The sequence below is a fragment of the Trichoplusia ni genome, chromosome 8 (genome assembly GCF_003590095.1).
Source record: "Trichoplusia ni isolate ovarian cell line Hi5 chromosome 8, tn1, whole genome shotgun sequence".
Lineage (NCBI taxonomy): Eukaryota > Metazoa > Arthropoda > Insecta > Lepidoptera > Noctuidae > Trichoplusia > Trichoplusia ni.
Window position 1 is genome coordinate 8219133 of NC_039485.1, and position 14965 is coordinate 8234097.

The following is a 14965-nucleotide window of genomic DNA, read 5'->3' on the forward strand; positions in this document are numbered from 1 at the left end:
ACAATACCCAACCAGGGCTGAAAACAAGAAACGTATAACTTTAACTCGAATTGGATAAAATATGTAACGATTTTCCTGACGTAAGCTTTGAGTTATTGCCGTTCATATTTCATAGGGGAAAAATATTATCTGATTTCGGAGTTTTTCGAGTTGTTTGTTTTCATTTTGGATACTTCGAACAAAAGAGCGATGTTGAAACATTTCCTTGTGCAAGACACCTACCTACATGCAACAGTAATAAAATGGAGCATAGCCATGCCACGATTTTCATCAATAGATTCAGATTCTAATTACTACGAGAATATTCTCAGCTCAAGAACTGTGCTAAGTCTGAATAACCCACATTTGATACAATCACTTAATATAATAATATGATATAAACTGATCATCAGATTCACAGCAAGACATTCAATTCAAATGCCCATTTATTAAAGAGGACGATAGTATACAATAAAGACCATTTCCTCATCAAAATCAAGACTTAAACGCCTCTACTCACCAAAAAGGTCCTAATACAAGTCCAAACTATCTTTATTCGAGTCTTAATGGCTTCCCGGAATGTCATGTAAATGCCAGCCCTACGAAAGGGTTACAGTAAGCATGCGAACCCGTTATACGTTTCATTACCGTTGTCACGTCTTAAACGTGCCGGCCGCAGCAAGCCTAAAATATACCGTAGTTTTCCTGATTGTTCCGTCGAGAATTTGAATAATTATGTAAATAAATATAAATATTATTACATTCTGAATTTAAATTAGTATTTAATTTATTGAATCATCGTTATATGAAGACTCCAGTGAGAATGTATTAGGTTTGTTGACAGCTCGCTAACATAAGCGATGATCCAACTTTGTCAAAAAAGAACTTTCGGTAAATGCAATCTACATAGTAATTAAGATTAGTGCGAATCGAAACAAAAGCCAATTATCTAATCTAACAGGACAATAACACTATTGAATAATGAGAAGCTTGTGTTTACGTTACGCCCTCGGGTTTAATCAGGCCCTTAAACAATACCGCGAGAAACGAATCTCGAACGCAATAAAGAAGCTCGGATAAAAATAAATTAGCGTATCTCTGGAGAAGAGTGATGGGGGTCGGAAGACCGAGGAAGGAAAAAGTTGAGGGGTTCAACCCTTCTTTGTTTATTTACTCCCAACGCCCTGTGTCGCTACACTTTGATAGAGCTTTTATTTTAACTTTTATGTAAGTAAACAAATTATATAGTGAGGATAGTATTTAACAGATTATTGAAACCGTTTTTCATATTTAAAAGTTTCCAAAAATCAATGAAAATGATGTGATATTTATTTTGCCACTTCACCTTTTCTGTTCTGTTATAAAAAGTATCAAAACGAAACTGATCCTTCAGTAATACATCTACAGGTGGATATAAAAACACCTTTCAATACCTACAGACCTAGGCATGCATATTCAATTAAGACTTTTATCTAAATGTTAAGAGATACAAAGATACAATATATTGCAAGTAAATAATGCGAAGCATTTAAATTGGCCGATATTGTTTTATTTACACCCTGTATAAATTGAGTCTAGATCTCTAGGTGTGAAACGTGACTAACAGATGGTCGGATTTAGCATTTCGTTTTGGTCTAATGATCTAAGGTGTGAGATGTAAATTATTGGATATTTAAAAAGGAAATTGTACAGCAACGTTTTTTTGTTGTGCAATGCCAATGAAATGTGTTTATTTCTAGGTTTTTCAGGTGCACCTATATTGAGATAAAAGCTGGGTAATAGCTTGGCCATGTTTTTAATTATGCGTTAATTAATGAAAATAAATTACAAAGCAATAGTGTATACCGAAAATACTTTGCACAAATTGTACGACTAGTATAGAAAACCAAGTTTTTGTTTACGAAATTATTCTTAAAATAAAATAGTATAATATTAGTCGATTTTACAGTAGAATCAAATATATTCTTTCTATTTAATATAGGATCCGAACCGACAACATTCAAGTTTTAAGCACTTGACAAGATATATTTTCCTTTTCAAAACATAGACATACTTTATAAAACGCGGTGCTCAGTTACTCTAGAATAAAATACAATAAATTAGAATGCAAATGTTAGAAACTAGAGTTAATTTTATTCACCACCCTTACTATACTATTTCAACCCCCATTTACAGTAGAATTGCAAGTTTCCAGGTATAAGTACCAACGTGAGCGGTTCGATAAATAGATGCGATTGACATAAATCACTGGGACGCATGCGCAGAACGAAGTAGCCATTCAATTAACTGCCGCGATTTCAATTAAAACGCCTTACTGAATTTACGATGTTTCCTTATTTATTATACTCTTTTAGTGTACCTACAAACCTTGGTATCGACTATTGAATTCGATCCAAAATATTGATGTAAATAAAAAGTGATAAAGTTTGCTGCACCTATAGCTAATAATGCTCGATACTTTTCTTTAAGAGTGTCCCCTCTAGTATTTTGAATACTGTTTCAAAAATTTATAAGTCATCCCATGGAAAATTATTAACAGGTGATAAAGAATATAACTGATGGTTAGTCGATGATTCAATCGTATCTGGAACTCGAAGGTATATAAGGGCCAATGTCATTCAATAGGACAGTATAAGCTAGGTAAATACAAATATTACAAGTACATAGTTATTTGAAGGTCATTTTCAACCAACTTCATAGAGGTGGAATTTCGTAAAGTCCTTTTTTATGTTATAGGTATATGACTTCGGACTGGATGAACCGATTTGCAAATACTTTTTCATTTAACTAGAAATAGCATTTTTTTTTATATTGATTTTAAATTTTCATTGTTTTCAAAACGCGATATTAATCGAAAACCTTTATCATTAAAAACATTTTTCAGTAAAGCGACCTACAGAAACATAAACGGTGCATGTTTATACGAGACATATACCAGCTTATACCTAACATTATAAAGACCGGACATAAGTACATACATCGAGCATGTTATATACATAATAGGTCGGTTGTCCGAGGCCCAGTGGCCAATCATAGTCATTAAGTGTTAAAGCAATTAGGTAAGTAGCTACCACTTATTGGAACCGTCAGAACGAGACGGTCGATTCGCGAAACTCCGAGGTATATTGTACTTAGCATAAACGTTGCCACGCCCATCAAATGTCACTTGCTTCTCTTGCAAGAATTGCAAGTCTTGCAAGTCTTGCGTGTCTTGCATGTCCTACACCCAGTAAATAAAGCTTTCAGCAAGTTTTTAATAAATGGTAATTTCGAAAATATAGCTTCCGACGTACCTACAACATGTTATCTGCTCTCAACGAGCATGAATATTTAATTTATTTACAACATGCAACCGTGAGAAAGGGTGCGTATATAATTATGTTCAAGTTTCGAAATTAATTATATATGTTCTTAATAATACAGTCAAGTATATAATATAATAATGAAAACACTGGAGACAGACCTCTTCCCTATAAGGATGCCTTGAGGATCGATCCAAACGCTGGCTATATGGCAAATATTTGGAATCCAGATTTCCACTATAAGGTTTTTTTCGCCGTTTTAGAGAGATCTCTAAAAATAATTTAGAAAGTTATGAACATAATTTTGTAAAAGTTGCATTGCCACTTGCACCCTGTGCGTCCCAATAATGAAATAATAAAAAGCAATAATTAACCCCAATCATCTTTTTCACAAAAATAACTAATGAAAATATCTCAGTCTGCCCGTGACCATGATACCTGCAAAGGTTTCGAAACGTCGGGAACTAAAATCTAAAATTAAACCGCGATAAAATCCGTAAAAGTAGTTTCATTTTAATGAAAATATATTAAAATACCTACTTAAGTATAATAAGTATAATTATTCGATGTTTCTCCGCCCGAGGCACGAAGCAAGTAATATTTCACGAAAGCAAAACATACTAAAAGGGGAATCACAACAAATAGTAAGACGCAGAATTAAACACAAAGACTTATGCGTTTCAAATAAAACAAGTTACAAGCGAATAACCACCAATAAACGGTCCAATAAAAATACCATAACACACATAATTCAGTCATCAAACCAAATTACATTGAAATAATTCGGACGGCGAAACCAGAGCTGGTTACAACTAGTTTTACGACTAGTTGGGGTGCCGTCGTAAACTAATAAAATAAAAGTTGGAAGCGCGAACAAACCAATACATAATGAACTTTTATTGGTCAGTTTTACAACACTCCCAGAGTGATTGTAAAGTGAATAATTGTTGCTCGTTAAGTTAGGTAACGGAACTGACACTTACATATTTGTATGCTGCCGCCCCCCCTCACAATAGGTCGGTCCACCCATTGTTTGTGAACAAAACCGTGATTGGCAAGTACGAATAAAGTGGGAGCAATGACTCATTGTAGGTGTTTCATTAAGTAAACAGTAAGTTAGTTAGTTTTAAGCTAGAGACTTTGCCACACGCGGCGAATGTTAAATCAGTCTGAATATTTTATGGAGAGTATAAATTCGCGATTAGTTTTCTAAGAATCTTTAAAGGCTTATAGTAACCAGCTACATCAATTTAAGCACATTTTTAAAGGTACTGTAACTGAACCCTCTAAGAAAAAAACACCATTGTCTGCTCGTCCGTCAGAGGGTTATTTCTCATAAACCTTTATAGCTACATAAATGTTATTTTTTACTGATGACTTATTTATGTTGCCGTAAAAATATAAAAAAAAATGCTTAAAATTGATGGATGACTATTATTGCAATTGTCTCGCAAGCCTAACTCGAACTAGACAAAGTTCTCTACTTTCACTAAAGTTTTTAAAAGCAAATATTCGTATACAAAGTTTTACATAACTTTCTGAAAGTGTTTTAAGTCGCCTCGCCTAATTGATATCACTCTAAACTTTCAGCGTCGATCAAACAGTCACAAGTCCCATCTAATCAACAATGTCATGATAAACGATCATAAAAACGTGGTTCCAAGCCACAAATCATAATTTATGTAGAACACTTGTAACTATCGACTGCACCAATTATTGTAAAGTGACTATTAAATAGGCCCTCGGTACAGATAGCGGCATGTTTATTGCATCTAGTGTGTTCCTAGCTTTATTGCTATATCCGAAGCAATTAATATCTGTTGTGGTAAGCGAACATTTCGTATGTGCCGTAAATTTTGAATTGGTCTCGTTATTTTATAGGGGTTAACTCGATTAACAGTAGGTTTATTGTATGGTAAGGAGATTATCGTTGATACACGGATGTCGATGTTATTGTCTCAGGCCGCCTTAGATGGCTTACTTGGCGTTATGGGGAGAAACCTCCGGATACTAGATACCTTAACACTGGAAGATTTAAAAAGTAAACATGAAAAGAGTTTGTAACGGTGAGATTCTATTTTTGATTCAACGAAATTTTGTTTTTTGAAGTATTCGTTTCTACTACAAAGTTAATATTTTCTAACCTTAATTGCTTAATCCGACAAATACGGTTACAGAAAACAAAAAACAAAACAAACATTTCGAACTCATTCTTTTTCTGTCCCCAACCAATAATTCAAGTGTCCTGCATAAAATTATAATTTACGGTATGCTAATGAAACTTACCGAAATGTAAGTACAATCACCGACATCAGTTTTACAAAATTCCAAAGACAATCAAATATAGTGTCTCGGAAACACACGCTTTAACTCGAAAATTATCTTAAAACTTCCAAAACTCTACAGCAATTTTATTAATTTTCGAGAGTAAGTAAATCTACTTTAGTTCAACGCCTTTCGTATCCGACGGTACATACATCAAGTTACCTAAGGTATGTTCTCAGGGACAAAACAGTGAGGTTAGTCGCACAGTTAAAGGAGTCGTGTAGGAGACAGGGCAGGTCGGGTGAGCGATACTATCGACTCACGAACCTTTACTGGGATAGGATAGGGTTGAACAGGACTTGAATGTAAAGGGAAGGTTTAATTGTGATGGGTAAAAGGCGTTTGTAACATGGTTTGTCTGTAAAGAGGAATTGATGTAAAACCTTTTTGGTCCCAAAAATCGATTTAGTACGAGATACATATTTATTTAAGTGCCAGTTAAATGTAGGTATAGAGAAGAATTTTGGCAGAAATGTAAAACCGCATCAAAATTCATGATTTATTTTGGTACTTCGAGATCAATTTAGACTCGATTAGATAAATTTCTGAACGTCTTACTTACTGTTATATACATACCATATCTAAGCTCATTGATAAAAAAATGGAGTCCAGAAAACAAGACAACAACTTTCTTTTTCAAAAGACGTAAGTTTGACAACCCTATTTCAAATACACGTCTCCATATACGCGTGTATAACTACTACATAGAAGAAAATCAGGGAATAGTTTTATTTCGCAATCTTTGTTTACCTATGAATAATTATTTAAAAGCAGTCTTTTGCTTTTACAGGTTGTATACCAACCTTCTTGTAAAGGAACTCTTTTGTCAAGACTCGATTGTGGTAATAAATAGGTATATAATTATATAAAAATGGTAAGCGTAGATAGTAGTTTCCACTTGTTTTTTTTTCATGTAGTAATAAAGATACAAAGTATCAGAACAAAAAGGTTGAACATAATTATACGGTAGCCGAAGCAATCTTGAACGAAAATTAAAAATAAAATAAATGCTTGATGTTTTAATCAATGTTTTATTGTGTAAAAAAAAAGTGTAATTTATGTAAAATTAAGAATAGAGTATTATAGACGTAGGAACATTAAAAACGTCTTTTATAATCGTATACAGTTACAGCGCTTAAAGTCCTCTATTTTGCCGATCGTCGATTGTATCGACGATAACGACTTATCTAATATCGCACTGAATTCTTAACATATCGTAAAAAAAATATTACAAAAAAAACAATCGAATCGATAGACAAAATCGAGCTTTAAAACACTCAAATTAAGATTTAAATTAACTAAGTATTTCACTAAACTATCGCTATTATGAAACCGTTACACAGCAACGAAATCAACGTGAAGAAAACTATACAAAAACAATATCGAACGTACACTCCCACATAAATATCCAGTTGGTACTTGCATACAAAACCTGCCTTAAACAAAGGTCTACATAGTAGACACATAAGCGACCACATCTCCCTACATACAAACCGACACACACACGTAAAGAGGTCCTACCACTTCTCAAAGTTACATTCTCGCATTTGTGGAAAGGAGACGACGCTATGCCGTGTAATGCTCTATCACGCTTTCACAACCACAATATTATTTTAAAACGATGTTTTTTGATCTTTATTACAATCCCATATAAAACTACAATATATTAATAAGAAACCTTCAGCGAATAACAATTAATTTATTATAAATATAAAAACGTCATTGTATTGATCAATCGGTATGCATTATTCAGGTGTTTTCGACTAATTAACGGTCTCCAGTGTACCTATGTTTGGTTTCTGAATTAATTTAATTTAATATGTATGTGATATTTTGTGTTTTGAGAGCTGTATTTGCATATAACAGACCTGTGTTATTAGCTTCTGTTTTTTCTTTTTTCGTTTTCATAATTAAGTTTTAAATCATGTGGTCTAAAATAGAACATGATATGCATATTGCATACATTAATAATATGACTAAAAACAAATGATGGAAGAACAAAAGATGTTTCAAACTAGTTTATGTTATCTTCTGGGCAAAATAAATTGCGATTTTACACATGTTTTTTATGTAACGTAGTCGCATCATAATAATATTGCGTTTAAATCCATTTCATGAATAATTGCTAAAAAATTCTCAAGGCCTAAGTGATAATTAGCTATGAAAAACTCATTTTTAACATATATTTTTTTGCGTTATGAATTGTCATTAAGCTAATGAGTGTCTTGGATTTGTTTCCTAAAACGTCGTTTTTCCGAACAATATATTATCAAAGAAGTTTGCCAATTATATAAAATAGCAGCGAAATATGAGTTCAGATATAAAAATAACAAAAAGGTGGAATAACTAGCAAGCAATACAGAAAACCAGATGCTTTATATTACAACTAAAAATAGAAAACAATTTTTATATACTTTCAATTACTAAAAGAACTGGCCTTTAAACTAAAAAAAAAACTAAATACCTACCGGCAAGTTGATTTAGCGGCTAATAAAAACATCCCGACGAGTTATTGACTGATTAAATTGAGTTACAACCACCCAACACGCTGAAAAACTTATTCATACTTAGGCAGATGTTTATAAAAAAGTATACAAGACGTATATACCTATATGGAGGGGATAGTACCAACACGACCATGTATTGAAAGGGACGAATTATCGACGAACTTAACCTTTTTACACGTACATCTGCTCTTTATGATCTTTATAATTTACTTAGGTATGTTTTAATTAAGTGAGAAACATGGCATTGAAGTAGCCATTATTCTTAATTGAAAACGTACTGCTATTGAACTAGACGAAGGAACGCCTCTTGAATAAAAACTGTATAGTTGATCTCTTAGAACTAAAGAGATATTTTTTATTTATTTTGTAGCATATAAAAAGACCTCAGTCACATTTTAAAATACTACTTTTGGATAACTTTCTAAATCAAAACTTAAGCATATTTAAAAAAAAAGTCTTTTAAGTTAAACCCATTTCATCGACGGAATTTAAACAAGCTGTATATAATAATTAATTTCTATTAACGAATGTCGTTATAAAACCTGTTTGATAAAGCATCCAAAGTGAATTATTATATATTAAAGTTCCGATCGGTATGCCCCAGTAAAATTGAGATGTTCAAAATTCGGGCCTCGATACCTCGATGTCCAATATATTTTCGTATCGGCTAAATAATTATCTGTTATCGTCGATTTGGCAGGCCAGGTCGAGAACCTCGAACATGGCCGCTCCGTGCAACGACAGCAACATAATCAATAAATAAATAATTTACCTCGTAAATAGATTTTATGATTTGTGTAACACATTAACATTATTCAATACGAACCAGTAATGTTTGTGGTACTTTAACGATTAATTCCTGAAGTTTTTGCTTCAAATACTTGCACACAAGTCCGCCTCGCTCGCTTATATAATACAAACACGAAACGACAAAGTTGTTAGTTTGTAAAATGCCCTATAATCTTTCACGATATCGTAGGGAGCTCAAAGCGCAACCGAGTACGTGATCTAGTTTTTGCTCACCTCGTCTCTTAAGAAATGAGATTTAAATCCTGATTTAACGAGTTGACACGTACATATAATGCTATTCAGCATTTTTCTACATGAATAGCACATCCAAATAGGTAGAAAGATATTCGTGGGTTTTTCTTTTGCTGACTGTACGAGGAGCGAGTCTTGGAATTCAGTTTTTAGCGTCCGTTTGACTCTTCAGCCGCCATATTTGGCATACGAGATGAAACGGACTATGGTCAATTTAATTAATAGTTCCCACCGCTTATCGCCGGCCGGTAAAGCCGATGAAGTCATTATGCATGCTTACGAAATATTAAGACCTCGACGCGCCAACAGCCTGTATTAATTTTTTGACACCTAATTATTGTATATTGCGGCAGAGTTTTTGTTAGTGTTAATTATGACGGGAAGCGGCAGTTAACAATCAGTCAACATGTAGGATGCCATTTTAATAATTACGATGTCCAGTAAATTATATTTAATTGTTTCGATCGAAGTAGGTAGCCTTAAAGCGGGTGTTATTACGACATTCTACATGGTCGTCGTGGAGACAGTCGGGAACATCAAAAGGTGCAACGGACTTAGTAAATTAAAACATTGCAAAACAGCTATACCGTAGAAGTCGCGCTTGGGCGACTTCAAAAATGGCATCGCGCGTCGACTGGTGACGGCGAGTAAGTTTTTCGCGACCGTCTCCACTCGATAAATAATGGCGGTGACTTTGACAAAAACTCACCTAGTCGTGTTCGGTGGCCGGCGGCGCGCGCCCCCGCGCCCGCCCCGCAGTCGCCCCGCAGCCGCCCCGCAGCCGCGCCGCTCGCCCCGCACTCGCCGACGAGCTTTTTCTGCCCATTCCACGGCGCCGGCGCAATCGCGAACCGCTCACTTCCATCATTACAGACGTAACCCTAACTATTTACACCGCTACTGGCTAAATAATAACTACTTATATTTATGGCAATTTGTTTAACTTCACCGACTATTAAAACTGCAGGAACACGATCACGTTTACACTATACTTATGCGAGAGTATTGAAGAATTAGATGGCGCGGAAGGTTATTCTGTTTCACACTGTCCGATATTACGATAGCGGATAATTAATTTAACTTACGACTCTTTATTTACTTAGCTTTAAGGGTACGAGACCGGGTCTCTTTGGTAGGCATATTAAATTTGTACAATGTAATATAGTTCGTGACGCCGACGCTGCCGAGCAGGAGCGCTACGATCGCACATAAAGTAAAACGCACTACGATACACCTACACTATGTTACACGGAAGAGATTTCTACAAATTGCACTGGTTTCCAAACGCGAACATCTTCGACGATTACGCGGATTAAAATATAAAAGTATATAAAAAATCAATAAATCAACAAAAACAAAACCCGAAACACAAAATAATACGACCCGTTTCTAGTCTAGCATTCAACAGTTTATTGTTCCATCATTCGTTTTGAGAAAACATTGCGTCTAGTTAAAAATTAATTTAAAAATAATCACAACAACCGAACAACACTTAAATAACGAGAAAATAATTACAAACAATTTACAAAAAAAAAACCACAATGCTATAGAGTGTTCGGCGGCCTGCGATAGTATCACTGGACAAGGCGGTGCGCGCGCGCAACTTAGTGTTCGGGATGGCCCTGCGCAGCGGCCGCGGCCGCCGCCGCTGCCGCCGCCGCCTTCTGCGCTTGCGCCTGCTTCTCCTGCTCATTCAACTCCTTTATAGCCTGAATCTCTTTCTTTAATTTCATCCTTCGATTCTGGAACCATATTTTGATTTGCCGCTCCGTCAAACAGAGAGCGTGCGCCATTTCGATGCGTCTCCTCCGTGTGAGGTAGTGGTTTGTGTGGAACTCTTTCTCTAACTCTAGCGTTTGATATCTAGTGTACGTTTGTCTTCCTCGTCTTCTGAGGCCGTTCGCTCCTGAAACAAAAGAAAGATCATCCCATTAATATCTTTAAATCGAAGCAGTTAAATGTAAAGGCAGATTGGTAAAAAGTTTGTGCATTGAACCGATGCATCTGGTCTGAGCGGAGCATTTGAATGTTGAATGGGATTGGTTGTCTCACGCAGCTTAGTTCAAATGACGTTACAATTGGCGGTGACGACAGCTTCATTTCGCTTAAACGTCGATATTGATATATGCGCAAGGGCAGCCTTTGAGAGCCACCGACCGGGGAATTAAGACTGGTTGCAAACTTGATTAAGAAACATAAACACGTGTGGGCGAACATGTGATATTGTTGATTTTTAGATGCAATTTAAATGCAGATGCAGACTTAAATTAGAATGTAAGTAATATGCCATCGAGTGAACCTGTTATTACCTAGCTTTGATTCAGTACTTTTAAAGAATAAATACAGGTCTCAATAAATCAATATTGAGCCTTCATCGCATTGAATCGGAATGTCTTACAATTGCGTACCAAGAACTCGATTCGCGACAGGATAACTGAATAAGGGGCCAATAGCCGTGACTCGCAAAAATTCGACCGATTTCAGGGTTGCTCTAACAAATTTTTAACTTGAAACTTTACCCTCCTGAAAGAACTTTATATGATGTTATTTTATTGTTATATTATATCTTTAACATATGATCAAAATATTTTGGACTGGATCTTTAATGGATAACTTAATGTTATGTTATGAAAGAAGTCTCTTTGTAGAGTTCAGGCTTAAGATTTATATAGGTACCAGCTTCAAAAAAAGCAAAAGTCCTAATAATACATGTTTATGTTAATTTTTATAGCTCACTTGTGTTACTATTATTGATAATAGATTTATATATATTTGATCCTCCTCATAATCATTCTATTTATCCATGCACATATTTAAATTGCGTTACACATACGCATAAAGTATTGACATCTCAGTGAATCCGACTTTAACACCAACAAGATCTAGAAATATTAATAACTTCGGTATTTATTGCTAAAATATATTAATATTAAAATGCCAGCCCTGTCGGGGCGGTTATACGAAGGCTTTCATTGCATGCCGGTCGTTGCGTGCACCTTAATATTATGTATAGGACCGAACGCACGCTGCGATGCTCTTTTTTTTGCCGTCGAACTTTCTACGTAGGTATATAATATATCAGATTAAGACCAATCAGAATGTATCTGGTTTTAATTTGGAGGTTTTTAAGTCGAATAAGTATGGCACGACCTATTTGATGGTATCGGTTATGAAGTATTGTTGGGTAAGTGATCGTTGTTGAGGAATCGGAGATCGTGCTGATATTTACTGTTTTATTGAATCGTAAGGTGTTGTATCGTAATTTCGTATGTGGTATTTAAGTTGTATTTCAACATTTCGATATTTAAGAACATGTGCAATTTATTTATGGAAACTGGTTGTGCTCAGTATGAATTGATACTTAAGTTTCTTATAGGCTTTCAACATGCGTTAAGATATGATTGAAAAGCTTTTGAAGTGTGATACGAAAGCATTTGAATAACTTCGACCTGCATTCAAAACCAACATAACACTTCAAGTAGGTTTCATGTGTCTGTGGCATACAACGAGTATGTTATATATCTTTACTAAGAGATGGTTCCAGAACTTTTACAAAGCATTTTCCATCCAAGGCTCCCACCAATCAGAACACAAAACAAAACAAAACTGACCGATCAAAGCGAAACACAACCATAAACCACATTAAATACGTGTCATAATTAAACAACACGAGCTATAAAACACTCGAACAAACACATTGCTTTAGTACATATAGAAATAAAAGCAAAGATCTGTAGTTCTGTACCCTTCTCACAACGTTAAAGGGTACACGAACCAATTTAATGGCTTAATTATCTGGAGTAGAGGCATCGCCTGCGTAAGGGCCACGCGGCTCTTTTCATACCTTATCTATAGCCCTTAGCCGTAAGAGTGTAGTGTAATCCCAATCGTGAGAAAGCAAGTAAACATTATTCAACATGCACTGATAGAAAGTTTTAGGAACTCACTTGTAGCTTGTAACTAGTTAGGTTATGATTGATTTGTAAAATCTAATTATAGGTAATTGCGGTTACTATGTTTTCTTTTTTTCGTAATAAAGCAGGGCTTCCATATTTGAAATATTCTTATTGACTTTCAATTCATCTTTGCAATAAGCTCTTGGCTTTGACGGCATCATTTCATCAGGTACAGTATTATTAACAGTTGAATGATTATCGTTAAATTAATTATAATATGCTACTACAATAAGACACTTCCAACACTTCACGTCCAACAGAATTCCAACTAATTAAAGAATCAGTTTTTCTATTTAATTCTCAATTCTTGAAACACCTAACATACATCGATTTCCTATAAACAAATTATACGGAAATTGCGAGAAAAATACATCTAGTTTGCATACCGTTTTACCTTCCTCAACATTTATGTTTTTTTATTTAGCGAACGACATATCGAACCTCCTTAATGATTAGACCAATAAGGTTTGTCCCGACTCATTTGCATTTCAATCCTTAAATAAAAATACAATTATAGATGTATGCGAATACAACCAAGTTGCACTTTGCCAATCACATACTTGAGCTCTACAAGAATTCTCGCTTCAACTTGAGAAAGCTTTTCTTGCTTAAGAGTATCACCGGGTAAAGTGCAACCTTTTTAATTATTAACAAAAATTCCTGCGCCCGGTATATAGCGGGTAATTGAGTGACGCTAATTACCTAACCCGTAAAAGCCTTCTGAGGGTAGAACGTGAATTGTGGGGCCACTCTTTATGTACGAGTTATTTACGGGATTAACTGAAAATCGTTGTTTATAGCCAACAATTGTAATCAACTTTACGAACGATGGGGTTTGTGATTTAAAAAAATAGAGTGATGCGGTATTTGGCAATATAATTTATCTCTTTTGTATGTATGTACTTTTTCACTCAATTCGTGGTCCTTGCAATTGCTTGTCACATTACAAAAATGTTTCAATTTATGTGTCAAGTCTTATTTCCTAAATATTTCAGAGCAATGCGTCATCAATAAATGTGTTGCCTAAACTCTTCATTAATTTTACTATTTACATTTTAGAAACTACGAACTACTTTATAAAACTACGATTGTCATTAGTCATCGTCAAAATAAATATTTTATTAAATTAATCAAATAAGATCTTATAGTACTGTCCATCGCTTTACTCATACCCCCGTAACTAAAACGGTTTTAATACCGTTTTAAACTCCGTTTATCTCACATGTAAATAACGTGATCCATTAATTCGATGTGCCTACGTATAATGTATAATACGCTGTATTGATTAACCCAAAAACAACTTCAGAATGACGAATGAAACAGTCGTGATAATCAAATGCATTAAGAATGATTACTTTGGGCTGCAGTATTGCATGTTAATTCTGTGCTTTCTCTCTGTAGGTATAATTGTATCGAGTCAGATTTCGTGTGAGAGGCTCTTGAAATTAACAAAAAATATCGTGAGTGAAACGTTGAAAATGAAAAATGTGCTAGTATCGGGTTTGGTGCCTAAAAAACGGTTTTCGTCCAGTATGTAAAAAATATATAGAAAAGATTTAGTACGATTAAGTAACCGATTGTTTCAAACGATTGTCGTCTAAAATTGCACTTAAGTATGTTCAACTGAAACAAGATTTAGTACCCCTTTACCCTAACGGCTTTAAATTGCAATTAAAAGTATAGGAAATACGGGAATTAACTCATTAATAACAAAGTTTCATTAAATAGTACCTACAGTTACCCTTTACTGTGTAAATCTTACGTTTGATATAATTTTTCCCCCAAAAATATCACTAAAACATCAACACCACACGTGTGCCAACTAATTAGGACTACCATAATTTCAGTGTCAATT

At 34.7% G+C, this 14965-nt stretch overlaps 1 protein-coding gene and 1 long non-coding RNA gene across 2 annotated transcripts in view; both read right to left on the reverse strand.

Moving 5' to 3' along the window:
• LOC113496951 overlaps positions 1 to 9918 on the reverse strand; it is a 27384-nt gene extending 17466 nt beyond the window's left edge. Inside the window, exon 1 of the long non-coding RNA XR_003400859.1 lies at positions 9864 to 9918. This is a non-coding gene — a long non-coding RNA (uncharacterized LOC113496951). The remainder of the gene's footprint in view (positions 1 to 9863) is intronic.
• LOC113496947 (homeotic protein ultrabithorax) overlaps positions 9913 to 14965 on the reverse strand; it is a 98184-nt gene continuing 93131 nt past the window's right edge. The window contains exon 2 of the mRNA XM_026876354.1: positions 9913 to 11060. Within this exon, the coding sequence (XP_026732155.1) occupies positions 10759 to 11060 (302 nt within the window). The 3' untranslated portion in view covers positions 9913 to 10758. The remainder of the gene's footprint in view (positions 11061 to 14965) is intronic.